General features: G+C 47.1%; 1 protein-coding gene across 7 annotated transcripts in view; it reads right to left on the bottom strand.

The window, feature by feature from the left end:
* Positions 1-979: 979 nt before the first annotated feature.
* LOC144947086 (tensin-3-like) overlaps positions 980-14,616 on the bottom strand; it is a 132,022-nt gene continuing 118,385 nt past the window's right edge. For all 7 annotated transcript variants that reach the window (XM_078876311.1, XM_078876367.1, XM_078876444.1 and 4 more), the window contains 13 exons: positions 14,234-14,442; positions 12,538-12,688; positions 12,304-12,399; positions 9,510-10,211; positions 9,096-9,182; positions 8,224-8,355; positions 7,948-8,040; positions 7,579-7,656; positions 7,147-7,227; positions 6,478-6,649; positions 5,750-5,818; positions 5,262-5,291; positions 980-4,813 (listed from right to left, as the gene is read on the bottom strand). In XM_078876311.1, coding sequence (XP_078732437.1) covers positions 4,648-4,813; positions 5,262-5,291; positions 5,750-5,818; positions 6,478-6,649; positions 7,147-7,227; positions 7,579-7,656; positions 7,948-8,040; positions 8,224-8,355; positions 9,096-9,182; positions 9,510-10,211; positions 12,304-12,399; positions 12,538-12,688; positions 14,234-14,442 — 2,066 coding nt within the window. In that variant the 3' untranslated portion in view covers positions 980-4,647. The remainder of the gene's footprint in view (positions 4,814-5,261; positions 5,292-5,749; positions 5,819-6,477; positions 6,650-7,146; positions 7,228-7,578; positions 7,657-7,947; positions 8,041-8,223; positions 8,356-9,095; positions 9,183-9,509; positions 10,212-12,303; positions 12,400-12,537; positions 12,689-14,233; positions 14,443-14,616) is intronic.

Genomic DNA, 14,616 nt, shown 5'->3' with positions numbered 1-14,616 from the left:
GAATAAAAATCAACTTTTCAGGGGCTCGTGCTTATTTTTCACAATTCCACAATCCGGCAGGGTCGCTCTTTCTCCGCTAGGGGGCGGGTTTCCACCACCTCGGGGGCACGCTGCTCACCAGTCAGCTGAATAAAAACAAGTATTCTCCAAATAACCAAGCCCACTCTTTTTGTCGACTGTCGCACACCTGTCAACCCATACGCTTTACACGTGTTCTTCTTGTACAGGGAAATTGCGTTTCAGCTCCATATGGCGTACAGCCGATTTCAATACGGGCAAAGCAAAAATAAAGTTTCTCCCTTGTGATGGGACTTTGTAGGATCAACGTTGTGATTTATAAGGGCAGGGGGTGACCAATAAGGTCTGAATTTGTCTGTGATAGGGTAGGGCACTGATAAGGGCTTGACAGGTATGATATCGCCATGTTTAGTGTTGGTGCACGAAAATCAAGACCACTGCTCGCCATCCCACTGAGATTACTTACACACAGGTGGCAATATTGCGTTTGGCAGTCGTGCACAAGCACAGTTAATACAAAGGGAAAAAAACTCGTACACAATAGGCAACGTTTTGGGCAATAGGGATTAACAGCACTTTTTTTTTACTTTGAGACAGTGATATATTATCGGGGCATTTGCTTCTGATGCCATTCGTGTAATTTGTGCGATGTAAGCCGTTGTTTCGTGTACGTGTCTCATCGCCGAAACTTGGCGCTTATCTTCCCCAAGCACATTCGAAATGTCTCCTGCACGGTATCCATGCTGCAACCTGCGAAAGGCTTTTGGTGGGTGGAGGGGGGGGCACGGGAATTGTCTGGGGGGGTGGCCACAGCTGCGGGTTGCCAGATTCATCGTTCAGTGTGTGAGCCGCTCCACCACTGTTCCACCTCCCTGGTGTAATTGACATTAATGTCACCTTTTGTTTTTGTGAGTGCATTGCAGCAGTGACAACAAAACATTCGAACGTTTTTTTAAATATGTTTTTTTTATTTCCTGCTTATTTAAGCAAAGCACGGGTTTACATGGAGTAGAGCTCATGGCACTATTTAAGAACAGCTTTCATTTACACATTTTGTACAGTTAAAGTTTGCTATTTTTATTATAAAGTACAAAATATAAACTATATGATATATAATATGAAGCCTTAAGATCATAAATATAAATCAATTTTAAGTGTCATGATTTTTAATGTAAAGGAGATATATACTGTTAGCAGTTTGCTAATAACACTGATTAATCCAGTGAGTACATGACACGAGTTGACGCGTCAGGAGCATAGCCAAAAAAACGGGTAAAAAAATTCTCAACACGCGTCCGCTTGGCTTGGGGCAGAACGGGGTGTTAAACACCACACAGAGTCCCTTTGATAAGAGCTTTTTGGGTGAGATCGCGTAAATATGTGTGTCGTTAAAACCCGCCATCACCCGACAGCCAACTGATGAAGCTAGTTACTGGCGAAACGTCGTACTCTGTTTGTAAATGTTGTGGCTTGGCTCTCCAACACACCGGTGTGCTGCACTAGTGACGAATTGGCACATTCTGTTTACGTGACAACCCTTACTAGTTGGCTGTGTCGTGTGGTGGCGGGTTTTAACGACACAACTTTTTACATTGACGCGATCGAACCCAAAAACCTCTAGTGGATCATATTGGTCGCGAAAGCCTCCTACGTGTTAAACAGAGAGTCCCTTTGCTTCCCCCAAACACAACACACTTTGCTTCTGCAATGGAGACCTCTGCATACATTCGTGCGCACAGGTGGCAGCAGCCGCGAGCCTCTGTGGCTATGCCCCTGGGCGAGATATTTTATCAGAGGCAGCGAGTCCGGGGAGAGTTACACGGTCACCACGTCCACAACGCCATTAAACCAAGTACATTTTTTTTTTTAAACCTAAACGTTAAATTAATATCACTGGCTCATGGGCATCTCTGCATCATCGTTTATTTCTCTCCACCCTTTTAAGTTGCTTCGTTATTTTATTATTGAGAGCGCTAATGAAACACTTCAAATTACATTTAGACAATTTTAAGATCAATTGTAAAAAGGGAGCCAGATTTTGTGCACAACATTCACATTGTTCGTCCACCCTCTTGCCCCCCTGCTGCAAATGAGATTGGTATTTGCGATTTATTCTTGAAAGGAACGACATCACGCATGCTTGTCATCGTGTCAAATCCATTGTCGTAACCTTCTGAAAACATTCTCCACGCATTTCATTGTTACCACGCTTGTGCAAAGGTTACACTCTACAAGCGCGGAATTTGTTACGAGGTTGTATTTGATATTCGAATCCTCTACGGTTGCTGAGTAATGTCATGTGTTCATGCGTTTTATATATAGGATGGATATAATGTGGCGTGTTTATATTAGCCACGAACACTGAACAACACTCTTAGCGTCGGAGGGACACAGCCGCTGTGTATTGGACAAAAGCAGTCGGTGTTTTCGGTGTAAGGTTAGCGGTGTTCACGCAGACTACCCACCCGTTTGCTTCGAGGTGCAGGCATCCTGTCGGTAACAAAACACCGCAGCATTACTTCTTGGTCAACCCACCCCTGTGCGTCTCGCACAGCATCGACAAACGTGCAGACTGCCAATTTGGTGCATCGCTTCGTACAGAAACGACGCGAAACCTCCGGCAGATCATGACATTTTGATTGGGATGGGGTTTCAGATGTGAAATTGCATTTCAACAAGGACAATTTCAGATCCCTTTGCGAGGTAATTTGCATTATGTGCTTGTTACATAACGTCAACGAACTGACATTTGAACTCCTTCCTGCCTTTTGCGCGACCAAAAGCGACCTCGCCCGATGCGAGGTGACGCCACCACGTGGTGGCGAACGGGGGTGGGGGGACGTGACGTCACAGGGAGTGGCACCACTCCTTGTGACGTCACGCCTTCGGATTCCATGCGAAAACAAAACGCGTTTGAATAATCGGGAATTGGGAACGCGTCCCTCGTGGTTACGAACTGCGGATTGTTTCCCAGGTAACCATCGTGATACGCTCATGTTCATGCCATATTACATCCGAAATGTTTACGTTTTACTTTTTTTTTTCAGCGATAACAAAAACGTGTACGTAGAATATAAGTAAATTATTAATGAGACCGCATTTTATGAATCGTAAAATAAAACTAAAATATTTACAACAAATAATCGTCGGTTCTGTCCCGCCCAGTGTGTTCACCTCGCTCACCTCCCTTATCCATTATTCACACAAGGTAACAAAAATATCCGTTTGAATTTTAGAAAAAAGGTGCCCAAATAACCTGCAATGGGCTGAACAAGAAAATCTAAACCTATGGTAACCTACTATGCCCTCTGCTTTGCGAAAGCCTGTGCCACGTGTACAACACGGAGGTGCATGTTATTTTCAGAATAATATTCGGACTGGTTATGGATTGACATGACTCCTGCGTTGTTTAGCTCTCAGCTGGGCTGACTTCTCAATGGGGTGACCTAAGGTGACTGAATACGTCCACCTAAAACCAGTACGATTTTTAATTTCAAAGCAAAGCAAAAAAAAAGTTTGCACTTTGGCTATGAACAGATTATACACAATTTATGAGAAGCTTTCAGTGTTACAGGAAAGCGTAATAAATATATTTTGAAGAGATAAAAAATACTTCTACCTTTTGTACTAACATGCACACATTTCAAATGTCTAGAAGTTAAAATCACAAACAAATACATGATCATAAAGCTAAATAAACTACAGTTTTGTACAAAAAAAATTATTCGGAATAAAAACGACAACTCAAATGGAATGCCGGCAAAAAATATAACTTTCAAAATGCAGGTTTTCGAGAATGCAACGAGCATTCCCTATCAATTTATGTTTCGTCGACTCGTGAAAATGGTTTCCCTTTGACAGTTGCATTGGTCACGGAGTATGGTTTAATCTCATATCGTTATAATGCAAGTGCTTAATTTATCAAACATCCGTGATTTGGTGTGTGGCTGCTTAGTCCAACCATGGTGAGGCTGTGTGATCTGGAATTGTCTTTTCCCGTAAAAACAATTTTTGATAAGAGCCACATCACGTGGTGCAGTGCTTTATCAACATTATCTTTAAATTTTTTGCAGGTTACTGCATGACAGGCTGACCCTTTTACACATAAATCATTAAATACACAAGATAATTGAATAACAAACAACCGTACTGTTGAAGCTCTTGACATTAATTTGGCAAAGTGCTGACCGTTTTATATATTTCTACCTTGCACATATTTCATTTGCTGTATTTCCAAGCGTGCCAAAAGCGGATTACAACTTTAGTGTCTCATTATTGAGCAGCAGCAGCAGCAGCAGCCGAGCTAGCTGCTGCTTCGTGATGCAGCACGATGTCGGGAAATCTCAAACAAGTGCCTCGAGTAAAAGCTTTCGTTTAGTTCAGGTCATTGCTTTTTTTTGTGTCTGCACAAACGTTTGTGAAAGCCTGTGCCACGTGTACAACACGGAGGTACATGTTATTTTCTGAATAATATTCGGACTAGTTATGGATTGACATAACCAATTAAGCAAACCGCCTAATCCCAGCATTTGAATACATGTTTTGGCAGTGTGGTCCTGTTTGTGAGTGGCACCAATCGGCAGTCTAGTGACGAATCGAGCCAAGTGGGCTGGTGTCACGAGGGACTCTTCACGGGGTCGGCGCTGGCTTCGTGGACACGTTCTGTGACCCGAGCATGACCTTTGTGACAAAGTTGACGATCGCGCCGGCTGGCTGCTCTGGCTCCAACTCGGCAAAGAGATGGCAAAGGTTGTCCGTCGTGCTCGCCTGTTTCTTTGCCACAAATCCGAAGATGCTGAAAATAATTGGGGGGGGGAACATAAACACGTTACTCGGATTACATTTTACAAAGGATAATAATTAAGAGCAGTTATTAATTCAAATAATTGTATAGTCTGTCCACTTCATGTTGTCATGTGGCCTTGTTCAGAGTTTGAAGTTGGCACAATCGTATTGATGATTATCACTTAAGTGTGTGAATGTGGCTGTAATATTGATGCACAGGACTTAATGCTGAAACATTAATTTTAACAGAACACAAGTTGAAGTAAAGCATTTGAACAACTAACAACACATGCATGAAAAGCCAAACCAAAATTAAAAACAAACCGCTGAAATAAGCAGTAACATCCAGCACACATTGATAATGGATGCTGTCACATTTGTCAATCTACTGTAGGCCGTTAAATCAGGATGCCCTTTAGGTGAACAATCTTGGAAGGCGTTCGCGCAATTTTACGTACTTTGCAGAGTTGCTTCCATTGTTCTGCCACCTAGAGGCGAGAGAGAGAAACGTCGATATAATTATTTGGCAAATTAACACCGAGTCCAAACGAAGTGCCATGTGGAGAGACATGTTTAGTTTTGTTTTAAATACGTTTAATTTTGCTCGTATTCAAAGATTGAAAACACAGCTGCATGAGTTCCTATTAACAAGAACAAAATGTTTTTGTACCAAAAATAAACGGTCACTCGTGCGACCGAGCTTTTAGCGCTAACACCGATAACGTGGAGGCTTCGGCCGTCTCTACATTAAAGGGATAACGCTCAACAACACCAGAATCACTTCGTACCAATACTGTGGTTCAAGTGAATACATAAAGCAGTTGTTTTTCTCTTAATGATAATTTCCTATCTGATTTATGTTAAACCACTAGAGGAAACACACAAGCTGAAATGCAGTCTTGATATATTCACACCTGTATTACAAGCAAACAACGAGCGAACGTACTTTCTTTCTTGAGGGTCCAGGTCACAGAAGGTCACTGTGATGGATGGGTAGTGCCTCCTGAAAAAGAGCCTGCAGGAACACAAAGCAACACGCATTAGCCGCTGCTAATCACCAGTGATAAACACAACAATGCAGCATCGCCGATTTCCTGCAACAAAGTTAAGTAACGTGGGCCACTTCATACCGCCCTGCGAGATAAAACCCAGCTGATTGTAATCATGCTAAGTATGAGGAACCTCTCAACGGATGCGGTATACTCGGCAGAGCTTGTGCTGCGTTTCGTCAGATCGCGTGCTGTGTCCTGTAATCTATAATTACTTTTTTACCATGTTTATCCAGGAAGTGAGTCTCCAGACTTTTTCAAGAGCCAAGTTTTCGCAATAGGTGGCAATGTTGCTTTGTGTAATCGCAATGTGAAATTTTCAGGTAATTTGCCAGCATTTGACTCTTTAGCCAATTCCAGTTACATTGTATGGTGGGGGGGGGGGGTGTGGGGGGGTTAGCTATGGGTTAAAACCGGAGGACATGGACAAAAACCAATGCAGAACAGGGGAAGGACTAAACAAACTTCACGCAAAAAGGCACCCGAGTGAGAAATCGAACCCAGGTCCCTTCTTGCCATGAGGTGGCTACCACCGGCACTACCTCGCCGCTCCGAGCTTAGGACCCGCAATGGTTTTTTCCGCATTCATGTTTTTCGACCAAACGCTCGGGAAATAGCCGCTTACTTGCGCTGATTGTCGGTCAGGGTGATTCCCTGCGCCGACACCTTGAAGTGCACCGCAGTGGCGGCCGGTGTAGCGGCGCTGGCCTCCAGCACCTCCCCGACGGCCTTGGCGATGGCCTGCGGCCCCGTCAGAGACTCCATTTCCACCGAGCCCAAGAACAGCACGTTGCATGCTGGAGGAAGAAGAGGGGGAGGGGGGGGGAGAGGAATGCATGCTAAGAGCTCATTCTCTTGAGACAGATTGCAAATGATTATACGTTTAAGTAAATGCCCTCCCTCTAGAAGGAGCTATGGCACAGTGGCTAGCGCACTATTAACCCGGCATCCTGAGGTCATTATCTGGACACTGTGACATCCACGATGAGACATATCTGGAGCAGTCGTGGTCCCTCCCCCACACCGACCCAGCGTAGTGAAGTATAGTCAAACAATTCTCACGACCAACGTGACATGTGGAGGCCTTCACCCAGAAGTGAATTGACAAAAGGGCTGAACATTCCTTTATGCTCTATAATTCACAACGCCTGCTAGACGATAAAAAAAGTTTGTGTTGTATTTTAAAACCAACATTTATATATGTGTGTGTGTGAGACTGCTCCTCCAATGCAGTTGCACGCTTTTTGTGAAAGCGTGGCCTTGTAGTTGGCTACACGGCGGAGCGGCCACCTACCGGCTCCTTGCTTCAGTAATTCTGATGCCGAATTCGCCGTGTTGGCTTCACTGCTGTCCGTTTCGGAGCACTCCATCGGATCTAAAACAGGAGGAAAGCATCGGGTAAATGACGACCCAGCGATTCTGTGCCGCTGCTGTTGAAGAGAAAATCTTGCCATCAGTACTTGGAGCGCACAAGATGGGAGGAACATTCAAAAGCAAAACACTTTTACTCTGAGTTAACAATTATAAAGTTCTGACTGAGGGTAATTTCACAAGTGGTCCATCCGTTTTAAAAATCCTGGAAATCATTACTTGAATAGTTTTAAAAAAGAAACCGTGCTTAAATGTTAATCTGCACAGCTGCCTGTGGTTTATCGTCTGTAAGTAATTGCACCCCGAGAGGAGTCATAATGTTGTTCTGACAAGGACAGATTGGTGTGGTTGTCACCTTTATCGGGGATAATGAGCTGACAGGGCAGCGCCAGTGGGGTGATGGAGTGCTGGTAGACCAGAGCGGACAGACTCCCTGTGCACAAACACAAACGGCGCACTCAGCACAAGCGGCCACGTGGACGTTGCAGCGTTGCGGTAAGCAGCTCCGGGCTGGGTCTGCATCACGGTGTGACGTGTGTGTGTTTATATAAACGTATGCATGTTGAACTTATTTCACACACCATACGTAACCAGCCATGCTCATCGGAGGTGTTGGGGAAGGACAACAAACTAAACACAGAATTGAGTTCTAAAGAAATGAGTTCTCACACTAGATTGACAAGTGATGGGTGCGGTGGGCGAGCGGTTTCTCTGGTGGCCTCACCGAAGAAGGGCTCGTTGGGACATCCCTTTAACCTCACGCCCTTGGGAGTCGATTCAATCAAATAGTGCCGCACCAATTCGTTGGCCAGGTCTCCTACGAAGGAAATTCGAAATGCAATGATTACACGTGACACGAAACGTTGAGAACACGGCTAGCAAAACACAACTCCGTATCAAAAACTAAATGATGATGTCCAAAAAAAAATGTAAGAATTTATATAACCGCAACAACTGCAAAATCTACTCTAGGAGAGCGATAAATAAATGTATAATTTACCTTTTTTGGTTTGCTGGAGGACGCTCGGGGGGGGCATTGCCACCTTGACGGCCAAACCGTAGGCCCCACGGAAAGAGTGGCTGTCCCTGATGATGAACGAGCCTGGCTCGGAGTCCTTGAGCACGGCAATCGCTGCAACAAGAGGAGCCGTCGCGTGAGCAAACCTCATCCCGTCGCAATTATGACAAACGCGTTCCTTCGGAGTGGGCAGGTAGGAACTTGGTTGGACAGCGCATTCGTGCACGACAAACAAATATGCACGGCAGACAGACAAATAATCCCTGGTGGGCAGTGTGGAACCTGTTGTTCCTACCTGTATAATGACAATTTCTACTTGCCACGCATCGCACAGTATTCACTCGCTCTCAGAGACAGAAAATGACTCTGAGGCGTGAGGAACCACAGAGAGACACGCCTTGAGCCCGCACTGACATTTGCCAACGTTTTATATACGAAGGTGTTTATTGGCCAATTAATGAGTGTTTACGTTTGTGAGGAAACCGGAGCACTCTGAGGAGAGCGGTGGTGTTGTGAGGAGACTGCGGTGGTGGTGGTGAGGAGACGGTGGTGGTGGTGGTGGTGAGGAGACGGTGGTGGTGATGAGGAGACTGTGGTGGTGGTAGTGGTGGTGAGGAGACGGTGGTGGTGGTGGTGGTGAGGAGACGGTGGTGGTGATGAGGAGACTGTGGTGGTGGTGAGGAGACTGTGGTGGTGGTGGTGAGGAGACTGTGGTGGTGGCGAGGAGACTGTGGTGGTAGTGGTGGTGGTGAGGAGACTGTGGTGGTGGTGGTGAGGAGACTGGTGGTGGTCTGCCTAATCTACGAGCGTCACGTCCTGCTCTGTACTGTCGATGGTGATGTAACTGGACGTACCTTGGTCTCTTGAAATGTCCTTTTTGTACCAGTACTTTGTGGTGTCTTGGACAAACTTCACATATGCTCGAGTTTCGGCACTTACATCTGAAATTGAAAGGGGTGAAATTGAATGTGTTAAGAAGAGAAATATACATGTTACAGTATATACTGGTGGGAAAAGTACTCTTAAGGTCATATAATAATGATAACCATAACATATACGAATGATTGCCCTAAAATGTATGCACTCGCAATTGCTCAGGAATTTCCCTCGTTCATCGTGGCCTTGAGCAAACGGCACACAAACGCCACGCAACTGCGGGCTACCAATAAAACCACGACAGCATCACCTCAATTGAGCTCTCATGGTCCCCCCCCCCAGCTACACCGTAGTTGACCGGGAACACATTTTACACGCGCGACATTACGCACCGCTGGGGAGCGAGGTGACGCTGGACTGCCTCGAGAAGTTGGGGTGCAGGGTCCCGGGAAGCGTGGAGGACGGCGAGAAGCAGCTCATGGTGGGCATTCCACTAGACAGCGGCGACGGCGATTCCCGATTCACCAGCGAGTAGTGCGGCGAGCTCACCACCCAGTCCCCCCCCGGGGGGTACCTCTTCTCGGGCAGCGCGGGCTGCTGCTGCTGCTGCTGCAGCTGCTGCTGCAGGACTCCCTCCACGCTGCCCTGCTGAACCGGGTGATTGGACGATTCCTGCTGTTGGCTATTGCCACCGAGGACGGCGGAATTCGTGGGAGGTGTCCAGAGGTGTTGAACGGGAGACCCGCGGTACTGCCAATTCTGCTGCGGGTGACCGAAGGCTTCCGCGCCGTGGTGAACCTGTCCGTCTGCGTTTGATGTCGGAGAGCCGTGGTGCTGCAGGAGGAAGCCACCGAGGTTGGGCGCCGAGCCGGGGGCCTGGGCTTGGGGGCCCTTGCCGAAGGTCCTCGGCTGGGTGCTCACGGCGAGGCCTTGGGGGCTCGTGAGGCCTGCGGCAGGCGAGGACACGTTGCCGGGAGAGTTGTAAGATTGGGAGTTGTGCGCTTGGGCCCCGACGCTGTTGGATTTCTGCAGAGGCGCCTCGCTGCCATTTCTCAAGTGCGGCCGGCCTCCTGCGCCCCTCCCCAGCCTGGACCCTAAAAAATAAAAAATAAAGTAGCAAACACACGTCACTTACGTACATACGTTGCATGTTGAACTTCTTTCGCGCCGTACATAACCAACCGTGCTCATCGGAGGTCAAGCCAGGAAGGGTAAAGGCTCTTTTTTTTTTATATATATATTTGTCACCTTAATACAATAATGGCAAAAAGGGTCCATAGATTCGTCAAGGCTTTAATGTGCCGGGGAAACACTATTATGAAATAACAATTTTAAGCAGAGTGGTTTTAACTAACACCATTGGAACCTCATCTGCCAGTAAAAAATATAATAATAGTTGTTTTACCCTTCTATCTGGCAACAAAACTGACACTTTTTTACAAGGAGTCATGTTTGCATAGACCACAATACCTGCAGCCATAATGCAAACAAAAAACATAACTCTGGTTTGAACTAAATCGGCGGAGCGCAGACCGTGGCGCTATGAGCTTGTATCCACTGCGAGAAAGTTCGAAGCCCCAGAAGCGTTCCGGCCAAGCGAGCTCAAGAAGAAAGTCCGCCAGTAATACCGCCCTCACATTCGCGCTCTCGCCATCGTGCGGCAGATCAATTCTCTCTTCAAACCGCTGCCATTGTTCACACCTGGCCCCGGAAATCTGCTATCCATGAGGGGCGGGGGTTGGGTGGTGGGGGGGGGTTTCTGCCTCGCTTTGATTCCTAGAAATGCCACAGACTGCTGCACAACAGTAGAGGACGGTGCTTGACTGGTGCGTGGGAAGCCTCCGGGCAACGACACGCAGGAGCCGAGAGATCAGCCGTCTCTCAAGAATAACAGTCTGCGGGGAAGGTTATGACACAGCCACAAGCCACGGCTCCAGGAGCGGAATTAAATAATTTCTTGCAGATTTGATAACAGTCATGAGGCAATGTAACGCCATCCTTCAAAGTCGTTTTACAAAATAGTCCTTCACATCGCTTGCCAAACTGATTTGCTGCGTGGGAGAAGAATGGATGTTATTTGGCGTGATCTTGTCAACACATACCAAAGTGGCGTGGTCATATGGCCCGACTCCACTCTCTGTCTGGCCAACACGTTCAAAATAATTGCTAACACCCTGGGCGAAATGGTGATAGCATAATGTGCGTGACAAAAGTGCTTCCAGTCTTGCCCTGCACCTTCTACGCTCACCCTGGGGCCAGCTTGGCTGGCGGTTGCTGTGGAATGCAGATTGATAGCTAAGAGTGTTAGACCAACGCCGAATTTGAGATGGGTTTTTTCCCCCAATAATTTTTAGCGGCAGACACTTCGTTTGACATGTGTTGCCAGCGTGTAACTGATGTGCTGCGTAATTGTTTTTTTCTTCATTTCATTCGTGTGCGGACGCTCCTACACTGGGTTTTTTTTTAAATACACGCTGCTAATAACTTGCAGGCCTGATAGGGTTATTTCACAAAGCAACGTGACGGAAAAACCCCACGGGGACAAGGCAAGAATATTACAGGCATGTATAACTTACGTAAGAGACCCATTGAGACAAAGTTATAGGCATATGCATCAAGTAGAATGACAATGAAAAAAAAGTGTGAGTTTCTTTCACTAAATTTGCTTCATCCGAAAGTAAATCCGATTTATAAACCGCAACATCTACGTACCTATCGTTCAGTGGTGCAAGAATGCATCAATTAACATTTATACTTAAACTCGCGACAAATGCATCAAATTGTAGGTGTAAGACTTGTTTTTACGATTCATCTATGCTGCTCAAACGAGAAACTCGGGGCGAAGCTAATTTCCACTGGCATCTCTGAGCCTTTGGTGGAAATTCCACATTCCCATGACAAAGGCCATTCTCCCCATAGGACAACTGCTGTAAATTTCCCACAAAGCGGTACCTATTTTATCAACCCCCAAAAGGGATGATGGGCAGAGTTTTTCAGCCACCCAAATGGGCGAGCCAAGCACGAACGACACCCCGGCGCCACCCGGCTGGATTAATAAACACACCACGGGTACACGGAGCGATAAGACTCCAGTGTAAGAATGCGCGGCGTGATGTACAGCGGGATAACAAAGCCGGTTTTTGCTGGGCACGAATCGATCGACGGGGGAAGGGGCACGAGTCTCACCCAGGCCGGGGCTCGCGCCGTAGCCCCCCTCGGGGGGGCTGTACGAGTGCAGTCCGGGACTAGAGGGGCTCCCGTACATCCCCGGCGTGCAGCGACCTGCGGCACACAACGAGTCCACCAATTACCAGGGGGAACAATCGGGCGAGGTCAAAAACACGCAGCAGCCGTCGCGTTGACGTCCGAGCGGTGATGGTGGGGGGTGCCGTGCTCATCCCCGCCGTTCGCTCGACCCACCCTGGTTCACGTACGGCGTGGGCGGGCACACGGGGAACGCCGGAGTGGGCGGCACGCTCTCCTCGCGCCCGCCCGGCACCGGGGTCGCGCCACCGCTCCCCACCTCGGCGCGTTCCGACCTCGGCCCCCCGCCGGCGTGCCCCTCCGGGTGCTGCGGTTGAGAAAGAAAAATCGACGATGGCAACGGCAGCGAGCGCCGCCGGGGTGGGGAGCGGTGACATCGGCTCGCGCGTAACCGCCGGGTCGATTGTTGCGCCGCGCGATTGTGAGAGATGGCGGCGGCTGGTGGAGGTCTTCATTCAGCAGTGGACTGATCATGGCCGGTGATGAAAAAGCCAGTGAAAAATAATACAATATAAAAAATGCTCAATCAAAAATAAACAATAACTATTTTATACATGATGGCAGAATTAATGCCCCTTCGTTACTCAATGTTGTTAGATGATGTACATTATTCGGTGATGTGTATGGTTGCCTGTAAAACACAATTTATTCAGTTGAATGTTTTTTTCTGGCTAATTCCCAGAGATGTAACATCTTGTGTGTCCAGGGTGTCAAGTGACACATACGTAGCGAAAGTTATGCTACAGCATAATCATATTTTTCTCTACGATACTCTGGAGAGCAGTGGCGCAGTAGCTATCGCACTGCTTTATAAACCCCGGCAGTCTGAGTTAAATTCCCGGCAATGGCTAACATCACCGGTGATTGAGATTTGAAGCGGTCCCGCGTGGCTACTCATACGTAAGTATGTTGAACTTCTTTCGCACCGTACGTAGCCAACCGTGCTAATCGGATGTGCGGGGGGGGGGAAGGACAACAAACTAAGCACAAAAAGCCGTTCTAAAGAAATGAGTTATTTAATCTAGGTTTAAAAGTGCGTAGCACCCAGTGGCACTGACCAGCGTTGTGAGTGTAAGCGAAATCCCTTCTTCTTGGTTCTTTCGGTAAAGTCACGTAGAAGGGAAATAATAAAATAATAAAAATAAAACATAATAAAATAACAATTGTCACGACGTTTCGGCCACAATGCAAGCAGCCGTCCGTTATTATTTTATTATTTCCCTTCTACGTGACTTTACCGAAAGAACCAAGAAGATGAATCCCTGCAGTCACGAAAGCTTTAAATAGAAATCCTTTCACCCAGAAGTGGATCACGAACGAAGGATTGTACGTTATCATTATTTCGGTAAAATCACGTAGGTAAAACATTAAAATTAATAAAAGTAAAATAAAATAAAAATCACGACGTTTCGGAGGCAACACAAGCCTCCGTCTTCAGGTGGAACCGTCACAGCCACGACAGCTGTATCAAGTAAATGAGAGATTGCAGGAGCTACCACTCCGTTTATATAATGGTTGGAGAGGGGGGAAGGGGCAAGTGCAGCACACTTTTTATTCATATGGTAAGGTGAGGCTTAAGAGGGTGAGCCTTTGTTATGGAGAGGTACGGTTTGTGACTCAACCTGGCCTACCTAACAATAGTGTGAAAAGAAGAAACATGGTAAACCTGTAATAGTTGTCTGTCAAATAAGATTGGTCAAATAAGTGTAGTGAAATCGTTTTTGCATGGTTAATCACATCTTTCCAATGATTACTCAGTTTGTAACCATCATCACAGTTGAAATTATGTCTGTGTTTGTATATTCAAATCTAGAAGTTATCATTATTACGATCATCCGATGCCCACGCTCACCGTGGCCGTGCGAGAGGACGTCGCCGCCGTGGGAGTTGGGCTGTTGGGCTCGGGAGAGGAGCAGGGCGACAGCGAGTAGCTGAGGCTGGAGTTGCTGCGCGGGGTGCGAGCTCCCTCGGAGCCCTCCTTCTCGTCCCGCGCGGCTCGCTGAGCCATCGTGCGCCCCGCCTGCTGCTCTGGCTGGTGAGGCTGCGACGGAGGAGGAGCTCCTTTTGTTGCATTCAAGAAAAGTCAAGAAGCAAACAGCCGGTTAACGGGTAGCTTGGAAAGCCTCCATGAATGCCACATTTCTCTGTGCGTAAGAAGTTGTTATCCCGACAAAAAAAGACGTGTTATGCAATCGCATATTTGAAACAATGAAAATACAATTTTAACAAGGACGC

Source organism: Lampetra fluviatilis, chromosome 1, assembly GCF_964198595.1.
Source record: "Lampetra fluviatilis chromosome 1, kcLamFluv1.1, whole genome shotgun sequence".
NCBI classification, from domain to species: domain Eukaryota; kingdom Metazoa; phylum Chordata; class Hyperoartia; order Petromyzontiformes; family Petromyzontidae; genus Lampetra; species Lampetra fluviatilis.
Note: the sequence above shows the minus strand (reverse complement) of the source record. Positions and strands in the feature narration are given on the sequence as shown.